The sequence below is a fragment of the Neolamprologus multifasciatus genome, chromosome 7 (assembly GCF_963576455.1).
Source record: "Neolamprologus multifasciatus chromosome 7, fNeoMul1.2, whole genome shotgun sequence".
NCBI classification, from domain to species: Eukaryota; Metazoa; Chordata; class Actinopteri; order Cichliformes; family Cichlidae; genus Neolamprologus; species Neolamprologus multifasciatus.
This window is the reverse complement of record NC_140445.1, coordinates 13,037,854-13,056,416: the sequence shown is the minus strand read 5'-3', so window position 1 is coordinate 13,056,416 and position 18,563 is coordinate 13,037,854. Positions and strand designations below refer to the sequence as shown.

The following is an 18,563-nucleotide window of genomic DNA, read 5'->3' as shown; positions in this document are numbered from 1 at the left end:
CCTTAATTACAAGTAAGCTCAAGAAAGCAGAGAAACTGGAGAACCATGTTTGGATGTTTGACACATACGAGCTGTAAATACAGCTAAACACACACAGAGCAAGTGTACTGAGCAAAGATGTCCAAGGACCACTGAGTTCTAATCATGCATTTGCGATACACTGTAAAACTCTTGTGTTTTGGGTCTTCGTATGAGTTTAACCCCTGAGCAGATTTACATTTACAAAAAAAAATAAAAAATCAAAGTAACAAAAGAAAAAAAAAAAAACCACTGAGAAACTGAGAAGGACACAGTGATGCAGACTGCTGTGAAACCTTGAACATACGCACACACGAAAAAGGCTGTTGTCAACAACATGCATTTCACAATTTTTCAGGAACCCTTTATCTTTTTTAAAAACTAATCATTTTTTCGCCATTTTTTCTGTTTTAATAGCAGCCAGCTAAAGACCAAGTCAAGAAATAAAACTGTTATAATGGATTGGAAAGGAGTACAATATTAAATAGTTTTCCCCCCGACCCCAAACTATGACCTAAATTTTTCGATTGCCAAAATTTTTTTAAGCATCAAGTAAACATTTAACAACTGATTCATAGCACTGTAATGTAGCTTTAATTATTTAGCACTTTTGTCTATGATATTTCTTCTTGTGAGCATTCAAATGCTGCCACGTCTGAACAAATGACGACACTGAAACAACCATTACAGTTGCCTAATTTATGTGCTTTGTTTCATTTCAGTGCAGTGTGAGTCTATACTGCACTTTGCAGTAATTTATGGTCTCTGCATTTTATCACCAACTGCCCCTTAAAGCCTCTGATAGTAAAGGGAAACACTGTATAGTAATGTTAAATGCCCTCACATGAGGAGATAAACTCTTAACACCATCTGTTTGTAGCTACAATAAAGGCCATAAATCATTTATCAAATGCTTCAATACTTTAATAAACACTAAATTGTATTTATTATACCTAGTTCCCCAGTTTGCTTAATATTCATCATCTCTAACATTTTAATACCATATATATCTCAGAGGATAGCTAATGCAAAAATAACCAAATCATCTTTGTGAAGGTGACCAACTGCTGTAGCTCCAAGTACTCACGCAAATGCACGTTCACAAACAACTGGTTGATCAAGTTCCAACATGGACAAAGAGGAACAAAATGTTCAAGTTAAACATTAAAACAAACAAAGGAACTTTAAGGAATCTGAGACCTGTGTGAAAAACAGATGAGCAACAACAGAAATTGGCCTGATTTTAGAAGGAAGTGGAACCTGACAATAACGATATTTGGCTTTTACCGTCTCATGAGCAAATATGCCAGATACAGTGCATCAGAAGCCCCCCCAAAAAGCAAAAGGTTTCCTGCAGTAAACTGCATCACTTTTTCTACTTCAGAAAAAAACAAAAATTGTTACGCTGCAGTAGTGCTGGGTAATATCTAATATAATGAGTCTCTAGCATACTTTAATATGTGATTGTAGTTAAGCACTATATGCCCATCTGAGACTTTCCTCTGACTCTGAAAAAACGTAGATTTTGCTTCATCTACTTTTGGTCCAGACCCACAAAAAGTCTTTGTTTCATACTGAAGTGGTTCTGGGGTAAAATAGGGTAAAGTATCGGTGAGGAGTGGATAACTCAGATCAACATGCTCTCTTAAAGTCACAAATCTTCTCACTCTGAATGTCAGAGGAAAATACATCACCTGTCAAATATCTCCAGGTGAAAGGAAGAGTCTCTGGAGATTACAAATTTTGGGGGGTTGGGGGGGGGGGGGGGGGGGGGGGGAGGTAGAAGAAAAAAGAAAATTTCTCTATACAACCACTGCTTTACATCCGAGTGTCACCACAGCTTGGTACCACACCTCAGACCCTCAGGAACAATGAGGGTTGTGCAGAAGGTCCTGGAGCCTGCAGTGTAGAGAGATCCCTTCAGGGAGGGATGTGAACTTGAGGGGTAGAGATGGGGATTAAAGCCCCTAAACTATGTGTGGTGTGTGTGGCTCAGACTCTGAGGGTGAAGCTGCTGCCGTTTCTGCTGCTCCTGCACAGCCAGCTGCTGACACTGGTCCGATGTTGAGAGCTTGTTAATTAACGGAGACACACAGTTCGCCGGAATGATCAGTCCTGCATTAAAAACAACACAGAAATTTAAAAAAAAGGTCTGAGCATAAGCTCTGTTTCTACACATCTGTAGACACCATGTTACATGTCTGTGTTAAATAATAAGGCACAAAACATAAAACCAGGAGTTTCACTGAGACGCCAACTCTACCAAGAAATGAGACTAGTTTCCAAAATATGAACTTCTCCTTTAGTACAGCAGTGACTTAACTTACCGACTATCCTCTGCCCATCTTCGGTTCTCAGCCGGACAATCTGCACCTTTACATTGGTTCCACTGACTGGGGTGAGCACTTCCTCCAGCTCATTCCAAACACTGAGCACTGATCCACACAAAACGTAGTACCTCCTGCACCGAAGACCAACTTCACACTGTAGACCCACTGATGTCTTCTTGCAGTTACCGCGCCTGACAACAGAAAAACACAAACAGGTTTACAAAAAAAAAAAAAAAAAAAAGAGGACCACAGAGCAATGGAAGCATCAAAAGGTTGAAGCTGCTGATGTCCTCTCATTAAGTTGTCTTCATGACAAAAGAAGAAAAGTGTTGTTCTAAATACGGGTACCATTTTCATTGCCAAATTAATCTGCATTTGGTGCTCTGAGAAGTAGTTTCTGTCATCAACAAATGTGGGATTAGAATAAAGTAAGCAGAGTAAGCACCATGCAAATCTGAAGTGCACATACCAATATGCGTGTGAGCAGATTATTTCTGAAGACTTGTACTGGTCAGTCCAGTGCTGCTTGGCATCTTCTGACAAGACCTAATACAGGGAGGGCAAAACACATATGATTCACAAAAAATATTCTGTCTTCTTCTTGTCACAGTTTAAAGGAAAGAGTGTCATCTAACCTTTTTAAATTTCTTCTTGAGGTCTGCATACGTCTCCAGTTTGACCTGCCGGCCGGTGTTGGGCCTGTACACCAGGAACAGCCTCTTCTTAGTGTTCACCTCTTTGACAAGGATGGCCGTTTTTTTGTTGTTCCTCATCTGAAAATCAACCACAGACATGTATGTCATATGTCACTGCTCTGCATTCACACACACACACACACACACAAGTACGAGTTAACTACACTTTATTACAATCTAGAGGCTAACTCACAGAAAGAGGTTTGGCTATTTGAGCAAAAAAAAAAAAAAAAAAAAAGTGTAGTTAGTACTTCCATACCTGCACATAGAAACCATCATCAGCTCCATTCTGGTCTGCCCAAGCGTGTGTGGCTTCTTCCCAGGACATTCCCCTTTCAACACTTACCTGTGAATGAAGACACAAAGTCAGGGGCATGTTTGCTATGACACAACATTATAAATGGCATACAAAATAACAAGTCTAAAAGTAAGAAAACAGTTTAAAAAAGTTGAGACTGAGCGTATCTCACACACACACACACACACACACACACACACACACACACACACACACACACACACACACACACACACACACAAAAAGGAGGTTAAATATCAACATTTAATACCGTTAACCACAATCTTCACCATATTTAAAATGTCGCTCAAACAGATGACTTGACTAGACATGTGCAGATAGACGCGCTTTCTTTCCTTCCAGTCCACAGATCAGTTTACGATAAAATTGCCTACATTCAATCACTCATTTTCTTCCAATAGAACCAAATATTTGTCTGACATAAAACAAAAAATTAAAACATTTCAGATGTTTCGGACTTCTTATCACAAAGCGAGAGGCAACCTTATGTTCGGGCTCTGTAGAATATTGTAGTGTCTTTAGCCTACAATATAAACTACCTTGTGGTAACTAATGTTGTGAATTGGAAGTATATAAATAAGACTGAATGGAGAACTTAATTAGAGCCAACAATTAAAATCAGTCTTGGGCATTAAAATATTAAGAGCTTGTTCAACCTGTGTTTTGTTAAATATGTTCAGTATATGGGTAGTATTGGGTTATTTTTCTTCAATGTACATAATCTAAAAAATATGTTTTTCTAAATGTTGTCTTATTTTATTGTCAATTGTTGCTGTTTGTTATGTGCAAAACAACAACACTCCTGTTTCCAGCCCCCCCCCCTCACTGGAATATCAAAACTCAATGTATAGAATTACCAGTTAAAAGGTTCACCAACTTTGCCCCCAAAGTAAGATTTAAAAAAAGATTTCTTCAGTACCACGTCTCATCCTCATACATAGTCTATAGCTGAACCAACTAATCATGCAAATCTCTGACTAGAGCATATGCATATATGAACTTACAGTGTAGAGTTCAACATGCCCTGATGTAGTGTAGCCAGGTGTTAGAAATTTCCTGCAGTCCACCTTCTTTACCTTTTCATCACCCGAGCCCAGATCTAACAGAGGACAGAAATAAATGCATTGAATGATTAAAATGAAACACAACAGTAACATTCAATCTCCAAGAAAGAATAAAACACTTAATAATTTATTACAAAGGCCATCCTTTGGCCCAGCCTTGCTTCTGTGTTTGTAAAAGCAGTTGAATAATCTTACCGAGAATGCCCATGTCATATTTGCCATTCTTCTTTGCTTCCTGAATCACCGCTGCAAGCGTGTCAGAAAAGTACTGAAACAAAGCATTCTGCTGATGGACCTCCATGCCCAAAATACGATTCAGGAACTTCCCCATGTTGTTGTAGTCTGCAACAGTAACAAGGCACGTGGTTATTTAAAGGTTCCCAACAAGTAAAAACAAGAGATTCTCCTTGAAATTTCCCAGTTTCTACTCACCTTTGTCTAGTGATAGTGTGCCAGATCTGTCCTCCACATTTATGAGGCCAACACCTACTAATCCAATTAGAATTTCTGTAGAAAAAAAAGACAATAACCATATGTGAAAGTAATTGATTAAAAAATAAAAATAAAAAAATAAAAAAAACAGAAAGGTATACAACAAACATACCAACATCTACAGTATGAACTACATGCGCAGCAAACACAACAAGCCTGCAGAAATGCAGGAAATAACTCTGTCCGTGGTTAACAGTGTATGAGTCATACCTTTGAAGAAATCCCCTTTAAAGTCCGAGGGTGGAGACACTAATGGAGTATCAAGCTTTACGATCGACTTCATCACAATTTCCAGAGCGTTTCTGCCATACTGTGGGAGAGTATGAGTGAGTCACTGCCCTAAAAACCACAAGACATCCTCTCAGAGAAGTGCTTGATGTTCTTACTTTGTTGTCAAAATTGAATCTGCTCAGATCCCGAGTTTCTGTTGCTCTTCTGTCACCATGAGTGAGAGCACCCTGTTACAAAGAATGAACACAAATGAAGTCCACATATGAAGAGAAAAGTCTCTACAAGACTTAAGAGAAATAAGAAATAAGCATCCTCACCAGGCTTTCTAGTCTTTTGGCAACAATGGATGCAAATCTTTGCTCTCCTGCAAGCTCCGATATGAGGAAGACATATTCTGGAGCTGTGACCTGGTTTGATCTGTGGGTTCTCCCTGTGTTTGAGAATAGAACATCAATTTTGTTACATACCTTTTTATTATTCTTTTTTTTTTTTTATTATTAACAGGGTGCAGTCTAACACAGGAGGAGGAAACCAAAGAAAAATCATGTACTGAGAGTACAGAGGAGTAATATCTACTGACCAAACTGCTGTATAGCCCTGTCTGCGCTCCACGGCAGCTCTAGTGTCATGTGGACTCTCCGCCGCTGGTTCTTCACTCGACGGTCAGCCTGCAGGGATATACCCGAGCTCGCTGCTTCTGAGATGATGGCTATGTTCTGGTTGAAGGAACAGATGAGTGAATGTTACACTCCAGACACAAAAGTGCAATTAGCAGGTGTGACGTCTGTATTTATAGACACATGTCAGTCAACCACAAGCCACAGCTTTGAACCTTGGTGGTTCATTTCTACAGCAGGCCTACAGCAGTACAGTTTAAGTGCATATTGAAATTGGTTATATGCTAGAAAGGTGGTGAAAGCAAACAAACCCAAAGGATTAAAACTAAATTACAAAATATATATAAAAATACATAAGCAATTTAAAAAAAATAAAATAATTTACTTTACCTTTTCTCCATCCATGAACCTCTGCTTCTCAGTGAGATTGAGTATTTCCACAGGGACGTCCAGCTCAGAGCGAGATTCATAAGTGATGGTCCCATCATCGTTGCTGACCACGCGACCTTTACGGCCAGTCATCTGAAGCACAATTAAAGAATCCGCGAAGTTAAAATTCATACAGGACAATCCAACTTAAAAACTGGTGGGGTGGGTGAACAGGGGAACTGGAAGTCCAGCCTACATACAACAATTATTTTTACCTCAGCTACATTTTCAGGTCCTCCCAAATCATCTATGAGCTCATCCAGAGTGTTGGGAGGCAGATCCTCTGCCAGATCCTCCAGTTTTTCAAGCAGTTCTTTCTTCATTTTCTGGGCAAGTTCCACTGAGTCCTGACTTGTTAGGCAGCTTTCCTGACTGTCTGACTTGACTGATGAACAAGGAAAGACACAGTATTCATTAACCTCCAAAAAGCTCAGTCAGGGTAATACAAGTTTATCTTGCCATGCTGGAACATGCTTACCTGTGGCAGGCGTGCTGGGGGGATTAACTGAGGCAGTGAAAGTAGGCCTAGTGGAGCACAGCCCCGAGGCCAACAAGGCACTTTGAATCGAGTCTGGATCAATACTCTTTCTCCTCTTTTTCTTCTTCTTCTCCTTCCCTTTCTTTGGTTCCTTCCTGTTAAGCCATGGATCTAGAAGAAGGAGAAAAAAAACCAAAAAAACAAAAACACTGATTTGCTCAAATTCACTTTGAAATGCTTTAATTTACATCCAGGCTCCCCCAGTATCCTCACCATCGTCATCGTCAGACTCTTCTCTGAATGGGTTGAAATCATCATCTTCGTCTGCTGAGCTGACTGATTTGAAGCTGTCATCACTGTCACAGTCTCTGTCCGACTCCTCTGACTGGCTCTCATCTGAACTCGTACCCGACAGACCCCCATGCTTCCGGGGACGCTTTTTCTGCTGCTTTTTAACCTCTGAACCTGGAGAAGCAGAATGAAATAAGAATGATGCAAAAGCACAACTTGATTTACACGAGCCATCTTTTTGCTGAGCCGAGTTTTAGGCATCATTAATGTTTTTATGATTTTTTTTTTTTTTTTTTTAACCTTTCCTCTTCTTGCCCTTCTGTTCTTGTTCTACTGCTGTGTCACTGGGAGAGGGGGTCTTCTTTGCTGAGAGGTCGATACCCAGCAGGCTGTAAAGCTTCTGTCTGTCTGGAGCTGGGAAGTGCTTTTCAATCAAGGACTGTAGCACACCTCTACAACAGAAACATTTTATCGCATTATTGTCATGATAAAGACACAACTATGTTCACACTCTCACAAAACTGTCATTTTAAGTCAGTCCGTACTTTGCAGTTGAAACAAAGTCATTGAGTTCTCCCCCTCCTTCCTCCAAGGCCTCCAGTGTTCTTGCTTCACCGGTGGACTGAAGGCCAATCACCACACACTGTAAAGGTAAAAACTGGTTAGCTTATTTTTTCTCTTATTTAGGAGACAAATGATAACAATTGCACAACTTTATATTTCAAATCACCATTAAAGTTTGTGGCCAGGGCTTTGGTCCCTAATGTTATTCCCAATTCCAATTACACCCAACTCTATTCACTTCTCTGTTTAGCTGCCATAAAGATATAGGGCATTTTAGTCCCCCACAGCAGAGGGGAAAACAATTCAATTCCATCCCCTGGCAAAAAATGAAAACACTTAAAAAGTTACAGTCTGGTGGGATTCACTAACAACAAGGGAAATAATCCACAGCTACATTTTATAAGCTGTGAAAGTAAAAAACTAAACACATGATAAAAACATCCTCAGTATGTCTACGTGTGTAGCAAAACAATGTATGCTTAAGGATAAGATAATACTTTATTTATCCCAAAGATGGGAAATTCCTTTGGTACGGCTAAAACAAAACAGAATAGTAAGCAGCTCGATAAGATCCAATAGGACCAAACAAATTTGTGAGTTCTGTTTGCAATTACTTTGTAATAACTAAGAGTGTTAACAAAATGCCTTTAGCTAGTTATAAGTGTTACATTTTGCTATGTCAAGGGCCTGAAGCTGATTTTTTTTTAGGATAAAAGTTTTCCCTGTCAACTGGTATGGTTCATTGCTTCATCACTTAACAACTGAATTGGAGATTCGGTCATGTTCTCCCATTTGGCTACTGATTGGTCCTTTAAGAGCAGGAGCTGGCTCAATCATCTATTCATTCAGGTGTCTTTCATATTGTCAATGACAATCACAGGATGCACAGTTGTGCTTTTATTGTGGAGTAAACCTACAATTGACAGTTACTGCTTCAAGTCACTGAGTATTTGTTTCAACGGATCTCAACAGCCACACAAACACAACTACCCAAATTCAGATTGTGTGGGAGTTTTAAATTCCGCTATGTGTAGCACTTTGTGGCATACACAGCAACGCATGCAAACATGCATGCACACACACACACACACACACACACACATACACACACACACACACACGTCTGATTATTTGCCAAGTGTGCCTAACTTTAGCTATCACATGCAGCCGTATTTCCTTGCAGGTTAAAGTCCACGCCCCTGCAGAAACTTGCTTCAGCTGACACACCCTACATATCAAATATATTGACATATCAATTTGTTTAACCAGTTAGTGAGGGCAACAACATGACTGTTAATCACACTACAAAAACAGTTTTACCTTTCCATTCTGAACCTCTTCTCTGGCCAGCTGAACCACTCGGTGGACTTTGGAGGCAATGCAGAGATACTTAAAGAACCTTTGGTGGGCAGACCAAAACTGACCCCACATGGACTTCTTCATGCGTTGCTCTGCATCCATGAGGTTTGCAGCCTGCTGGAACCTTTCCCGTGCACTCACCCACTGGAAGAAGCAGGAGACAAAGTTGAAATAAAATAGTGCAAGCACAAACGGAAGAATTAAAGTGATGAAGAGGTAGATCCTCACCAGTCTAACAGATTTGTTGTACATGTTGATATATTGCTGAGTCAGGGGAACCTCGTCGATCTTGAAAGTCACACCTGTAAAACTCAGCTGTCTTGCAATGTACATCCCTCTCAGCTTCATGTCCATAGCTACAATCTCCATGGCGCCAACACCTCTGGAATTGAGAGGAATTGGCTATATCACGATACATGATATACAAATGTTATTTTCAACCATATAGTGCCATAGAATTCAGGACACAAAATAAAACAGCGGGAATTAAAAACGTCCTCTTTTGTGCTTATAACATATAAAAATTGGGAAATAAAAAAAAATGTGACGACCTCAAATTACAGAAATAACAGTGTAGACAGTGACTATAAAAACAACTGACCAAGAACAGTCACAAGTATCGCAACCGATTTATTTAATGTTTTTTTTGGTGTGCGGGGAGACGATGACATGCCAAGTTGAAAACAGTCTTCATTTTCCAGTGAATGACTTTTCAGCTGGTGGAATAAATTTGTGGTGCTGCTACCTTTTTCCAGCAATAGCTTTAACACATGCTTTGCAAATGAGCGCATTTTGTCTGTGGTGGGGACCAGTTTGCGGCATAATTTGCATAGTACAGTTTTCTGGTCTGTGTCAGACTTTTCATAAGCCCCTAATTTAAGAATAAGGCCCTTGATTTGCTTTGACAGGTCCTTCTGTTTGGAGCAACCTGGTTCTGCCTCAACTTCACTGGCCATGTTGGTATTCTTTGTGCCTGCATCCACGTGGTGACCATCCAAACGATGAAGAAAAAAATAAATAAATAAAAAAAATACTGCAGTAAACAATGTATTTTGCGACACCACGAAACAAACGATAGCGTCTAATATGAAACAATAGATGTTTTACTTTCGCCATCCGATATATTTGATCATACCGCACAGCCCTAATTAATCATTTATCAAATTTTTCAGAAAGACCCCTCATGACCTTGATTCCAATATCAGACTTCTTAATGACTTTTGGGAACTTTGTCTTTCAAGTCTATGGCTTCTTCTGCAACTGTAAAGGCTTACCTGCGCTCAACAGCTTGGATAAAGTCCCCAAATTCTCTGAAGGGTGTTTTGTGTCCCCATATGCCCAACCGGTTCATGTAGGCCATGTTTCGTGGTTCAGAGGCACCTACATAGGATTTTGTTTGTTACAATATTTAATGTTTGCAAAGATGCATAATAATAGGATTTAAGACTGCCAATTTATTCATGGATCAAATTATGTTTGTGTTGTTAACAAACCTGTAGCACTTGCATACACAACCCGAGCCTTTGGGAGTTTGTTCTGCAGCTCCAACACTGCAAGCCCAGTTTTTGTAGGCTTGGAGGAGCCAATTGGACAAACGTTTTTGGCTTTATGACACTCATCATAGACAATCTAAAGGACATTTTGTTAAGGAAACCCCTTATATTTATCTTATTTATATTATTTTACATATAACTAATCATACTCATGTACTCAAGAAAACAAAAATGGTCTAATCAACCTTTTGTATGCATTTAAAAAAAGAAAAAAAAAAAAAAAAAAAAAAAAAAAAAAGGAAACACTTCCGAAAGGATACGACTCCATCAAAGTCTTCGCCACACCAGTGGAGAAGCTGCTCAAATCTGGTCTTATATTTCCCTCCTGACTGGCTCTCTCCTATCAAAGAGGAGTAGGTGGCAAAGATGACACCTTTCTTCACACTTCCATTGTGCTTTGAAGAGATTTTGCCATATTTGAACTGAAAAACAGAAAAGTGTAATGTCATACGAGTGAGTAAACACTTGACATTATTGTGTACATCATGAAAGTGTTTTACCTTGTTCAGGGAATGAACCTGGATGTTCTTGGCTCCAATGTCTCTTAAATCCCTTTCAGCGTCATACTTCAAATCATTTGAGACACTAAACCTTAAGAGAAGACAATAATACACAAAATATTATACAGAGGACATGTTTAGGTTTTATTTTACAGTCAATCATCTGTCAACGACTGTGGCAAATATTAGAACTTACCATAGTGACCTCTTCCTGCCCAGGAGGTAATTCTCATAGATGATCCCTGCAATCGTCCTGCCTTTCCCCACACCAGCTCCATCGCCAATCAAATAAGCAGCTCGATCACCATTTGGGAGGAATGTCTCATGTTGCTGTGGTACAGTGAGATAAGAAATTTTATTTTTCAAGATAGGGAATAGCAAAGAACTCCGCAAAAATAAAAATACCTAAACAACAATCGCAGCAGAATAGAAGATCGTCACATTAAATATTATACACCGTTTTCAAATAGCAAGTTTTGGTGAAACAACAACAGAAGAGTTAAAGTGGAACAACCAACCATAGACGCATTTTTTAGTCTTTTTTTTTTATGAATAAAAGAAAGAAAGTTACTGTATAGTCAGTCAGTTTCCAGTGATTACCTGAGCTGCATATGTAATCGCTTCCAGCTGCAACGCAGAGAGGCAGCCCCTGTCAATGACTTCCTCTGGGATGGTCAGTCTGTACCACACATCTGGAGGGCTCACACTGGACAGAGAACTGGTCTCTACAACAGGATCTGGGTGCCTCAGGCCAACCTTTACTGCAGTGACAAAACCAAGTGGTCAGAGGAAGAAGGAAGCAGCAGCAGCAGGCAACTGCTTCTTGTTTGATTTGATGGAGCAGTATTGATTAAGGGTGATGCTGACACTGCTGTCTTGAGCTCCTTGCTTAGTGACAAAATGTCTCATTATTGATGAAACTCTGATTCTTTGATTTAAAACAGTAGTACTTACATTTCTGTGGCATGTACTCTGCATAAGTCTCAGCATGACCCAGCTCATCCTCCTCTTCCTCCTCAGGCTCATCCTCTTCCTTCACCACTGGAGGTTTCTGTATAGAGTCATGTGTAAGCAATGTTCTGCTTTTAAATTGTACGCCAAGGCCAAGCAAGACCAAAAAGAACTATTTAGAATCACTTATATCTACTCTATAAAGAAAAATTAAAAACATGAAAATTACCATAACTGTCCACCTTTAATATTATAACACTTACCAGAGAATGTGGAAAGGTTTGTAGTTTAATGTCATCATGAATCCAGATCCTGGCAGCATCTTTACCCAAAACTTCTCTCTTGATTCCATTGTTCAAGTCACCTAAAACACCAACACGCCATTAAACTGTCACTGGTATGGTCAATGCGACATGGATGACTTGTCATTTTTGAGGCAATGCTTAAAAATCAGAAAGATGTCTCTGCTAAACTATAATAGTTAGGACAACAAATAAACAGCATATTGTTAGTTTATGCTATTATTTCTACTTTTCATTTTATTTTCCAGGTAAACATCTCTGTCTCATGAGATGCAAACAGAAAATGTTCAGCTCTGGATGAGCTCAGCCAGGATTTAAACCAGTTACAACCGCCTCAACCAACTACAACTTTAAAGATCATTTTAGCTCTCTGGGATTGAGGTGAGCTTAATGATTCTTATCAACAGAATGATTAAAACGTCACAGCTGTGGCATGGAGTTGGAAAATTAAACTTAAGACTTAATACAGACTCATGATAAACCCATCTGAAATATGAATGATGAATGAAAACTAGGTCAAAACCCCATCACCACTTACCTATGTTTATTAATACTTTCCAATAATTTAACAATAGCAAAAATAACAGGTCAGAAAACTACTGGCAGACTGAATGTTTATTAGCAACAACTTCAAATATAAAGTTCTTATATGAACACATGTATTCAAATAAAATATATCAGTTCTTAAATGCAGAATGTGTTTTTCCTCACATTTTAGTCATTTCAATTCATAGACTAAAACTTTTAACTATGATGTAAACTCAGGCTCTAAAGCTATTATTTGCCCCCCCCCCCCTCCCCCTTTCCTATGTTTTATTAACCTACCAATAAAGTGATGACAGTGCTGGTAAATAATGTTAACAGCAGCCCTACTGGGAGTCATTTAGGATAATATAAAAAAGTCATTAGGTAGGTAAATCTGCTTCCTCCCACAGTCCAAAGACATGCTTACTGTTGGAAATCCCTATCTAAATATACTGGAAGAGAAACATATGTTCAATTTCAGTGGTCAGGGGACATCAAAATGCATGCATAGATTTCCTAGTCAAACTAAATTTAAATTATCTTTATTTGTTTTTTTACTCTTTTTTTTTTTTTAAGCTGCATTTCTACAACACAACAGCTTTAACTCAACTAAGAAACTCAAGACTGGCAACACAACGAGCATCTCTGGTTCCTCCCACCAGGAGCACTGAACAAAAGCCATGCTAATTCGTGTTATGAATTTTTCCCCATTGCATTAATAATGACAATGAAAAGACATGCTTGCCACCACACACTTTTAACTGTCATAATCCTCTAATGTACGCACACGTCAGCAGAACAACATGACTGGACTAATGTGTTAGTCTTTTTGGCTGTTCGCATAGAAACAGGAATGGGATGATTGTATTTCTATTCAGGACCATTTGGGTACCATGTCTTTCTCTGATAATGCCTTTGATATAAGTTACTTATGAACAAGTTTTTGCTACAACCACATTCAGTAACACTGTAAGAAATAGAGCATTACCTTCTATGACATGATTTGAAGAACCTGAAATGATTTATTTATGCGGCCTGCTGTGTTAAGTATTAGTCGAAATGATTACAATACATATTTACAAGAACACATGATAACTAACCTGGGCCTGTGGCTGTTGCTACTGGTGGAGCAATATCAGGTGGAGGCTTGAGCTTCATGAGCTCTATCAGACTGTTGCCCTTTAGACCAGTGCTCTTCACACTGCTGGGCCGAAGGAGGTCTTTCAACTGAATCTGCTGAGATTAGAATGATTAGCATAACCAAGTAAAATGCTTTTCCACTGACTAAACTACTTACCCACTGAAAATATGAGCTGCATAAACTCACCTGATCTCTGTTAGAAGGCACTACTGTGGATGCTGAAGGGGGAATACTTGTGGAAGAGGGGGCTAGTGAACTTCGCAGGGTTGAATTCGCCACATGAACCACCTTGGTGACAGTTATGGTATGCTTGACAGGGTTAATAGCAGACTGTTTGGTCACAACAGCTCCCAGTGGAGGCAACTGATTCAGCTGATTTAAGACAAACGTGGTGGTTGATGGCTGAGGTTTGTGCTGGTAAAAAATAAAGATAGTAGATTTGAATTCACACCGCAAAACATAAGCTGCAAAATACCAGTGTTAACTAAAACAAGAGGAACATATTGTTCTGTAATCTCACCCTGATGGTAACAATGGGGACTGCAGCAGGATGTTCAGGTCGAACAACTTCTACTGACTCTGTCCCCACACCAACACCAACATCCAGGGCACTGATGGAGATAGACTGTAGGAAAGCAAATGATAACATTAACATATATACAGTTGTCTAAACAGTAATTTCTCCATAAGAACAAAAACTAAGGATCATCTTACTTGCTGGGTTGTAGAGGGCTGTGCAACATCCTGAGAATCAACATCAAATAAGCCAATATCATTTGGGCAAATTCCACTCTCACTGAGAGCGGCGAGAAGTAAATCCTGTCCGGGATCCATCTGCAAGACAAACGTTAATATAACCTTATGGAAACATCTTCCATTTAGAGTGTTGATTAACCTACAGGTCCAATAATGATGGTATGATGAAAATCACACTCAGAAGTTAACACGGAGTGGATAGAAAATCAGCAGCCATTTTGTTAATTGTGTTATAATGAACCAAAGGGGAAATCAACAAAAAAATGTTTCCGGCCTCTCAAATGTGATAATTCCCAGCCTAATACGAATCCCTCTAAAAACAAGTAATCCGAAGACCTTTTTGTCATATGCTAGGTACGTGTCATCTGCATTTTTTACAGTGTGTAATCAGCCAATACAAACAAAGACTAATTGTTAGTATAACTTCTCTTCATCCGCAGCCCTAAAAATTCTCCAACACAGTGAGACACCCTTCCCTGGGATGAAAAAGAAACTATTCACTCTGTGCAACCATGAAACTCAACTGTGAATTTAAAAATGAATGCTATTTTCAGCCAAATGAAAACTTTCCACATCAAGCAACATGTGTAGCCTCATAAGATTACATCTTTTACCCATTTAAAGCTCATTTTAGTCTCTAGTTCAGATTCAGATGCATTAGAAAAACTGAGCTCTGCTTAAACAAATACAATCAAACGTTGCCATCAAAAGCAAACCAGTAATAATCAATGCTCGTTCTTACATGTCATTTACAGTCACCAGACAGAGACATACAATGGGGACAGCTTACAAAGGAAACCCAAAAGAGTAATGTAAACCACAAATATCAAGACCCACATGTAAAGCACACGTGGGGTACAAAACAATCAGTGTAAAACAAAGTTCAAAGCTACGCTTCCGATGAAAAATAAATTATATTTCACACTCAGCACTAAACAACAAACTTTTGATGCTAAACTTAAATCCGCAAATGCTGTTTCAATCAAATATAAGCTGTTTGGATGTTTCAACTCTTGCGAGATCGAAACAAGCAAATTAATGATGAACAATTCTTGTAAACGCTGACTCGATATACTTTAATTCAGTCGTTAGTAGGATTAACAACACGAGAATTAAAGCTAGCCGAGTACTATAGCAACTTCTACACACCCGTGTGATACAAAGACTTGTTCCAAAGTGACCCAAAACAAGACACGTGTTTGCAATGCCCTCTTATAACTTCCTGCTCTCTCTGGATCATCAGAGGTTCTCCTTCCTCGTTAGCTCGGGTGGTTCATAGCCTTATTATTTATGCAGACAATAATATCGTATATGCTAAAATATTATATAAGCTCAAAGAATACATATATATAAGATGAACACCAGTCTGCAACAGCCACTGCGTGGTTTTTCAGAATGTTGTACAAGCTAAACTGGCCTGCTTAGATCAGGGTGACACAGCTAAGCTACGCTAGCTTGCTCACTAACCGAAAGCTAAGCTGCTGAAACTGAAAACCAGTTTCATATTCAGTATTTCAGTGACAAGTCAGAAAGGTGAAATGCTCTCAAACTGACAGAGGCTAACCTAATGCCAAGTTCAACCACGTACAAAATTCAGAAAGAAAGCTTACAGCCGTTATGGCTCAATGTTATTAACGGTAACCACGGATACTTGCTTACGTCCATATGTCAGTCCATTTATCCTACTGTAGATTCTCGCTCCTGGAAATGTTTGTTTTCTCCAGGTTTACTTTATCTCTCACTGGTCTAACTATCGCGGATACTTTGATTCCACTACACCGTATTAGAGACCTCTAGCTAGCTTGTTACGTCTGCGCTCCTTGAAGTTGATAACGAGTTGCTGATAAATGACGTTAGCAAGTTTTTTCAGCACTAAGTGAGTTTTAAAAAATACCAACTTCGACTATTTCCATGAGGCTACCCCTCCTACTCTCCTGCACCACAGCTAACGAAAAAAAAGAAACATGCTATCGACCCCTCACATTGTTTTGATACTCACTGTACTCTCCCCCACTGTGTCGCGGCTTCTGCTAGCTAACATTAGCAACAAGGAGCGTTCAGACCAGCTACCCGCTATCTTCAAATCGAGAACTTGGAATTTATTCTTCAACAATCAGCGCAACACCGTAATTTTTACATTTTCCTCGCGAAGAAGTTGAGCTAGCGTTAAAACGAAGCGTTCCCACGCCGATGTGCTCACCTGGTGGTTGAACGGCCGCTGCGGCTCGCGATCGGCAGCGCTCAGCAGTTCGGGGCTTGTTGTCCTATCCGCTCCGTCGCGCTCACGCCATCTTTTTATCAAACGCTCCGCCGCATGCTGGTCACGTGACGTGTAGGCCTACAGCGTCCGTTTTCGAAGTCAAACTCTTCGGGCAGCGCCGACAAAAACGAGTCTCTGAGCAGCCGCGCGACATCCCCCGATGACAGTAAACTGATAAAAGCGTGAAAATCAACATTTCTTCAACGTTTCCGCAAACGATAAACATAGCAGAGTCATCGAGCTAATACCACATCACGTGACCCGACCAGGTCTGGATAGGAAGTGACGATGAAAATTGTTTCTTCTTCGTCTTCTTGTTCCTTTCACACCTCTTCGCAGTTCTGTTTTATTAAACAGAAATATGCGCATGCCTCAAATACAGAGGCAAAGTATCGATATCGTTCGTTTAAAAAAAAAAGAAAAAATCATAGTTTTTTCATCGTTCTATTTTTTATTTTACTATGAAATAAGATGTGAACCCAGTGGGTAAAATTTGGAACGACGGGATATTTCAAAAGGATATGACTGTTATGAATACCATCCAGCACCCCTCGACCCTGAATCGAATAAGTGGGAGTGAATAGATGGAAACAGAGGGGTGTATACTTTACAACTGCATGAAGTTAATCAATATAAGTAATAAACAAATACAAATACAAAATTAAATAAAGGTAAATGCATTTTTGGGACATAGGGTTTTTACAGACTTCTTGTTCAAGTAAGAAGAAATAATGCTCACATTCGCTGTCCAAAACACTAAAGAAGTGTTTTTTGTTGGCAAAGTTGATTTATGACAGTTGAACACATAAACACAGAATAGTTATATAACGAATCGTTTATGGTTATTCGTCATTCTTTCACCTATAAAAATCAACAGTTCACAGTCATTTCATAATCCAAAATCAAATAGTCATTTCTGTAGGCTCTAATAATCTTAGTAACCACAATGTTTTTATTTAATAACAAAACTAGAATATGATGAATGTGCCATAAAAAAAAGAAAGAAAAAGACATCAATCCAAAATCAGTGAGAGTACATATTACATGAGAATAACAGATGGAAACATAAAACAGGAAATATGGATTTAGGACTAAATGAAATATTAACTGGAACAGATGAACAGCCAGTTTCATGAGCACCATGAAAGAAAAGGTTCAGTACTTTGAGTATAAAAGTAGCTGGAATATGCAGAATTAGCAAAGTTGGTATAGCAGGTGGTATTACACCTTATAGTGGAAAAAAGCAGCTTTAAAATTTTGGGTAACAGCGGATATAATTATGTTGTTCAACAAATGGACAGCTATTCAAAGGCTGCTTTCTTGTATTTGCGTCAGTGTTGATGGTATACTTGCACATAAACTACTATATTGGACACTGACGTGTCACTCCCTGCCACCCACTGGTCGTTTAATGTTACTATAGATGTATGACGTGTTTCATTGTAATTATTGTTATTTAACCTTGTCATGCATGAAGTATGAGAAGCTCAATCAGGATTTTGTTTTTAAAGTATTTTATTCATCTCTTCATGCCTAAAGATTAATACAAATTCTTAAGAAAAAAATCCTGATTGAGGTTGTCATACTTCATGCATTAGAGGGTTAAGGGCAACTTCAGGGCAGTTGCACAAGTTGTGTGCAAGTGCAGAATATAATAAGGTGATGCCCTATCCCTGCCGTTGTTCTGA

At 39.1% G+C, this 18,563-nt stretch overlaps 1 protein-coding gene across 4 annotated transcripts; it reads right to left on the bottom strand.

Annotated features, from left to right (window-relative positions):
- Nucleotides 1-1,103: 1,103 nt before the first annotated feature.
- On the bottom strand, nt 1,104-17,164 carry sbno1 (strawberry notch homolog 1 (Drosophila)). Of its 4 annotated transcripts, none has more exons than XM_085164580.1 (33): nt 16,816-17,164; nt 14,574-14,693; nt 14,380-14,484; nt 14,046-14,273; nt 13,819-13,954; nt 12,155-12,255; nt 11,895-11,991; nt 11,541-11,701; nt 11,137-11,270; nt 10,941-11,031; nt 10,701-10,862; nt 10,381-10,516; nt 10,162-10,267; nt 9,116-9,269; nt 8,849-9,031; nt 7,510-7,607; nt 7,265-7,416; nt 6,947-7,138; nt 6,674-6,844; nt 6,411-6,580; nt 6,157-6,288; nt 5,730-5,865; nt 5,467-5,579; nt 5,305-5,376; nt 5,129-5,228; nt 4,859-4,933; nt 4,622-4,768; nt 4,367-4,461; nt 3,303-3,389; nt 2,984-3,121; nt 2,818-2,894; nt 2,346-2,539; nt 1,104-2,133 (listed from the first exon to the last, which is right to left on the bottom strand). In XM_085164580.1, the coding sequence occupies exons 2-33, from the start codon at nt 14,691-14,693 to the stop codon at nt 1,991-1,993; spliced, it is 4,206 nt and encodes a 1,401-aa protein (XP_085020706.1). In that variant the 5' UTR covers nt 16,816-17,164; the 3' UTR covers nt 1,104-1,990. The 4 variants fall into 4 exon arrangements, with proteins under 4 accessions (XP_085020706.1, XP_085020703.1, XP_085020704.1 ...); XM_085164577.1 differs by lacking the exon at nt 16,816-17,164 and adding an exon at nt 16,615-16,809; XM_085164578.1 differs by lacking the exon at nt 16,816-17,164 and adding an exon at nt 16,615-16,809 and having other exon boundaries at nt 13,819-13,951.
- Between the last annotated feature and the right edge of the window lie 1,399 nt (nt 17,165-18,563).

Coding starts and splice junctions, on each gene's coding strand:
- sbno1 (XM_085164577.1), bottom strand. CDS start 16,656: ATGTTAGCTAGCAGAAGCCGCGACACAGTGGGGGAGAGTACA. Junction 14,485..14,573: donor AGCCCTCTACAACCCAGCAA/GTAAGATGATCC, acceptor GCTTTCCTACAG/TCTATCTCCATCAGTGCCCT. Junction 7,608..8,848: donor AAGAGGTTCAGAATGGAAAG/GTAAAACTGTTT, acceptor TTACCTTTACAG/TGTGTGGTGATTGGCCTTCA.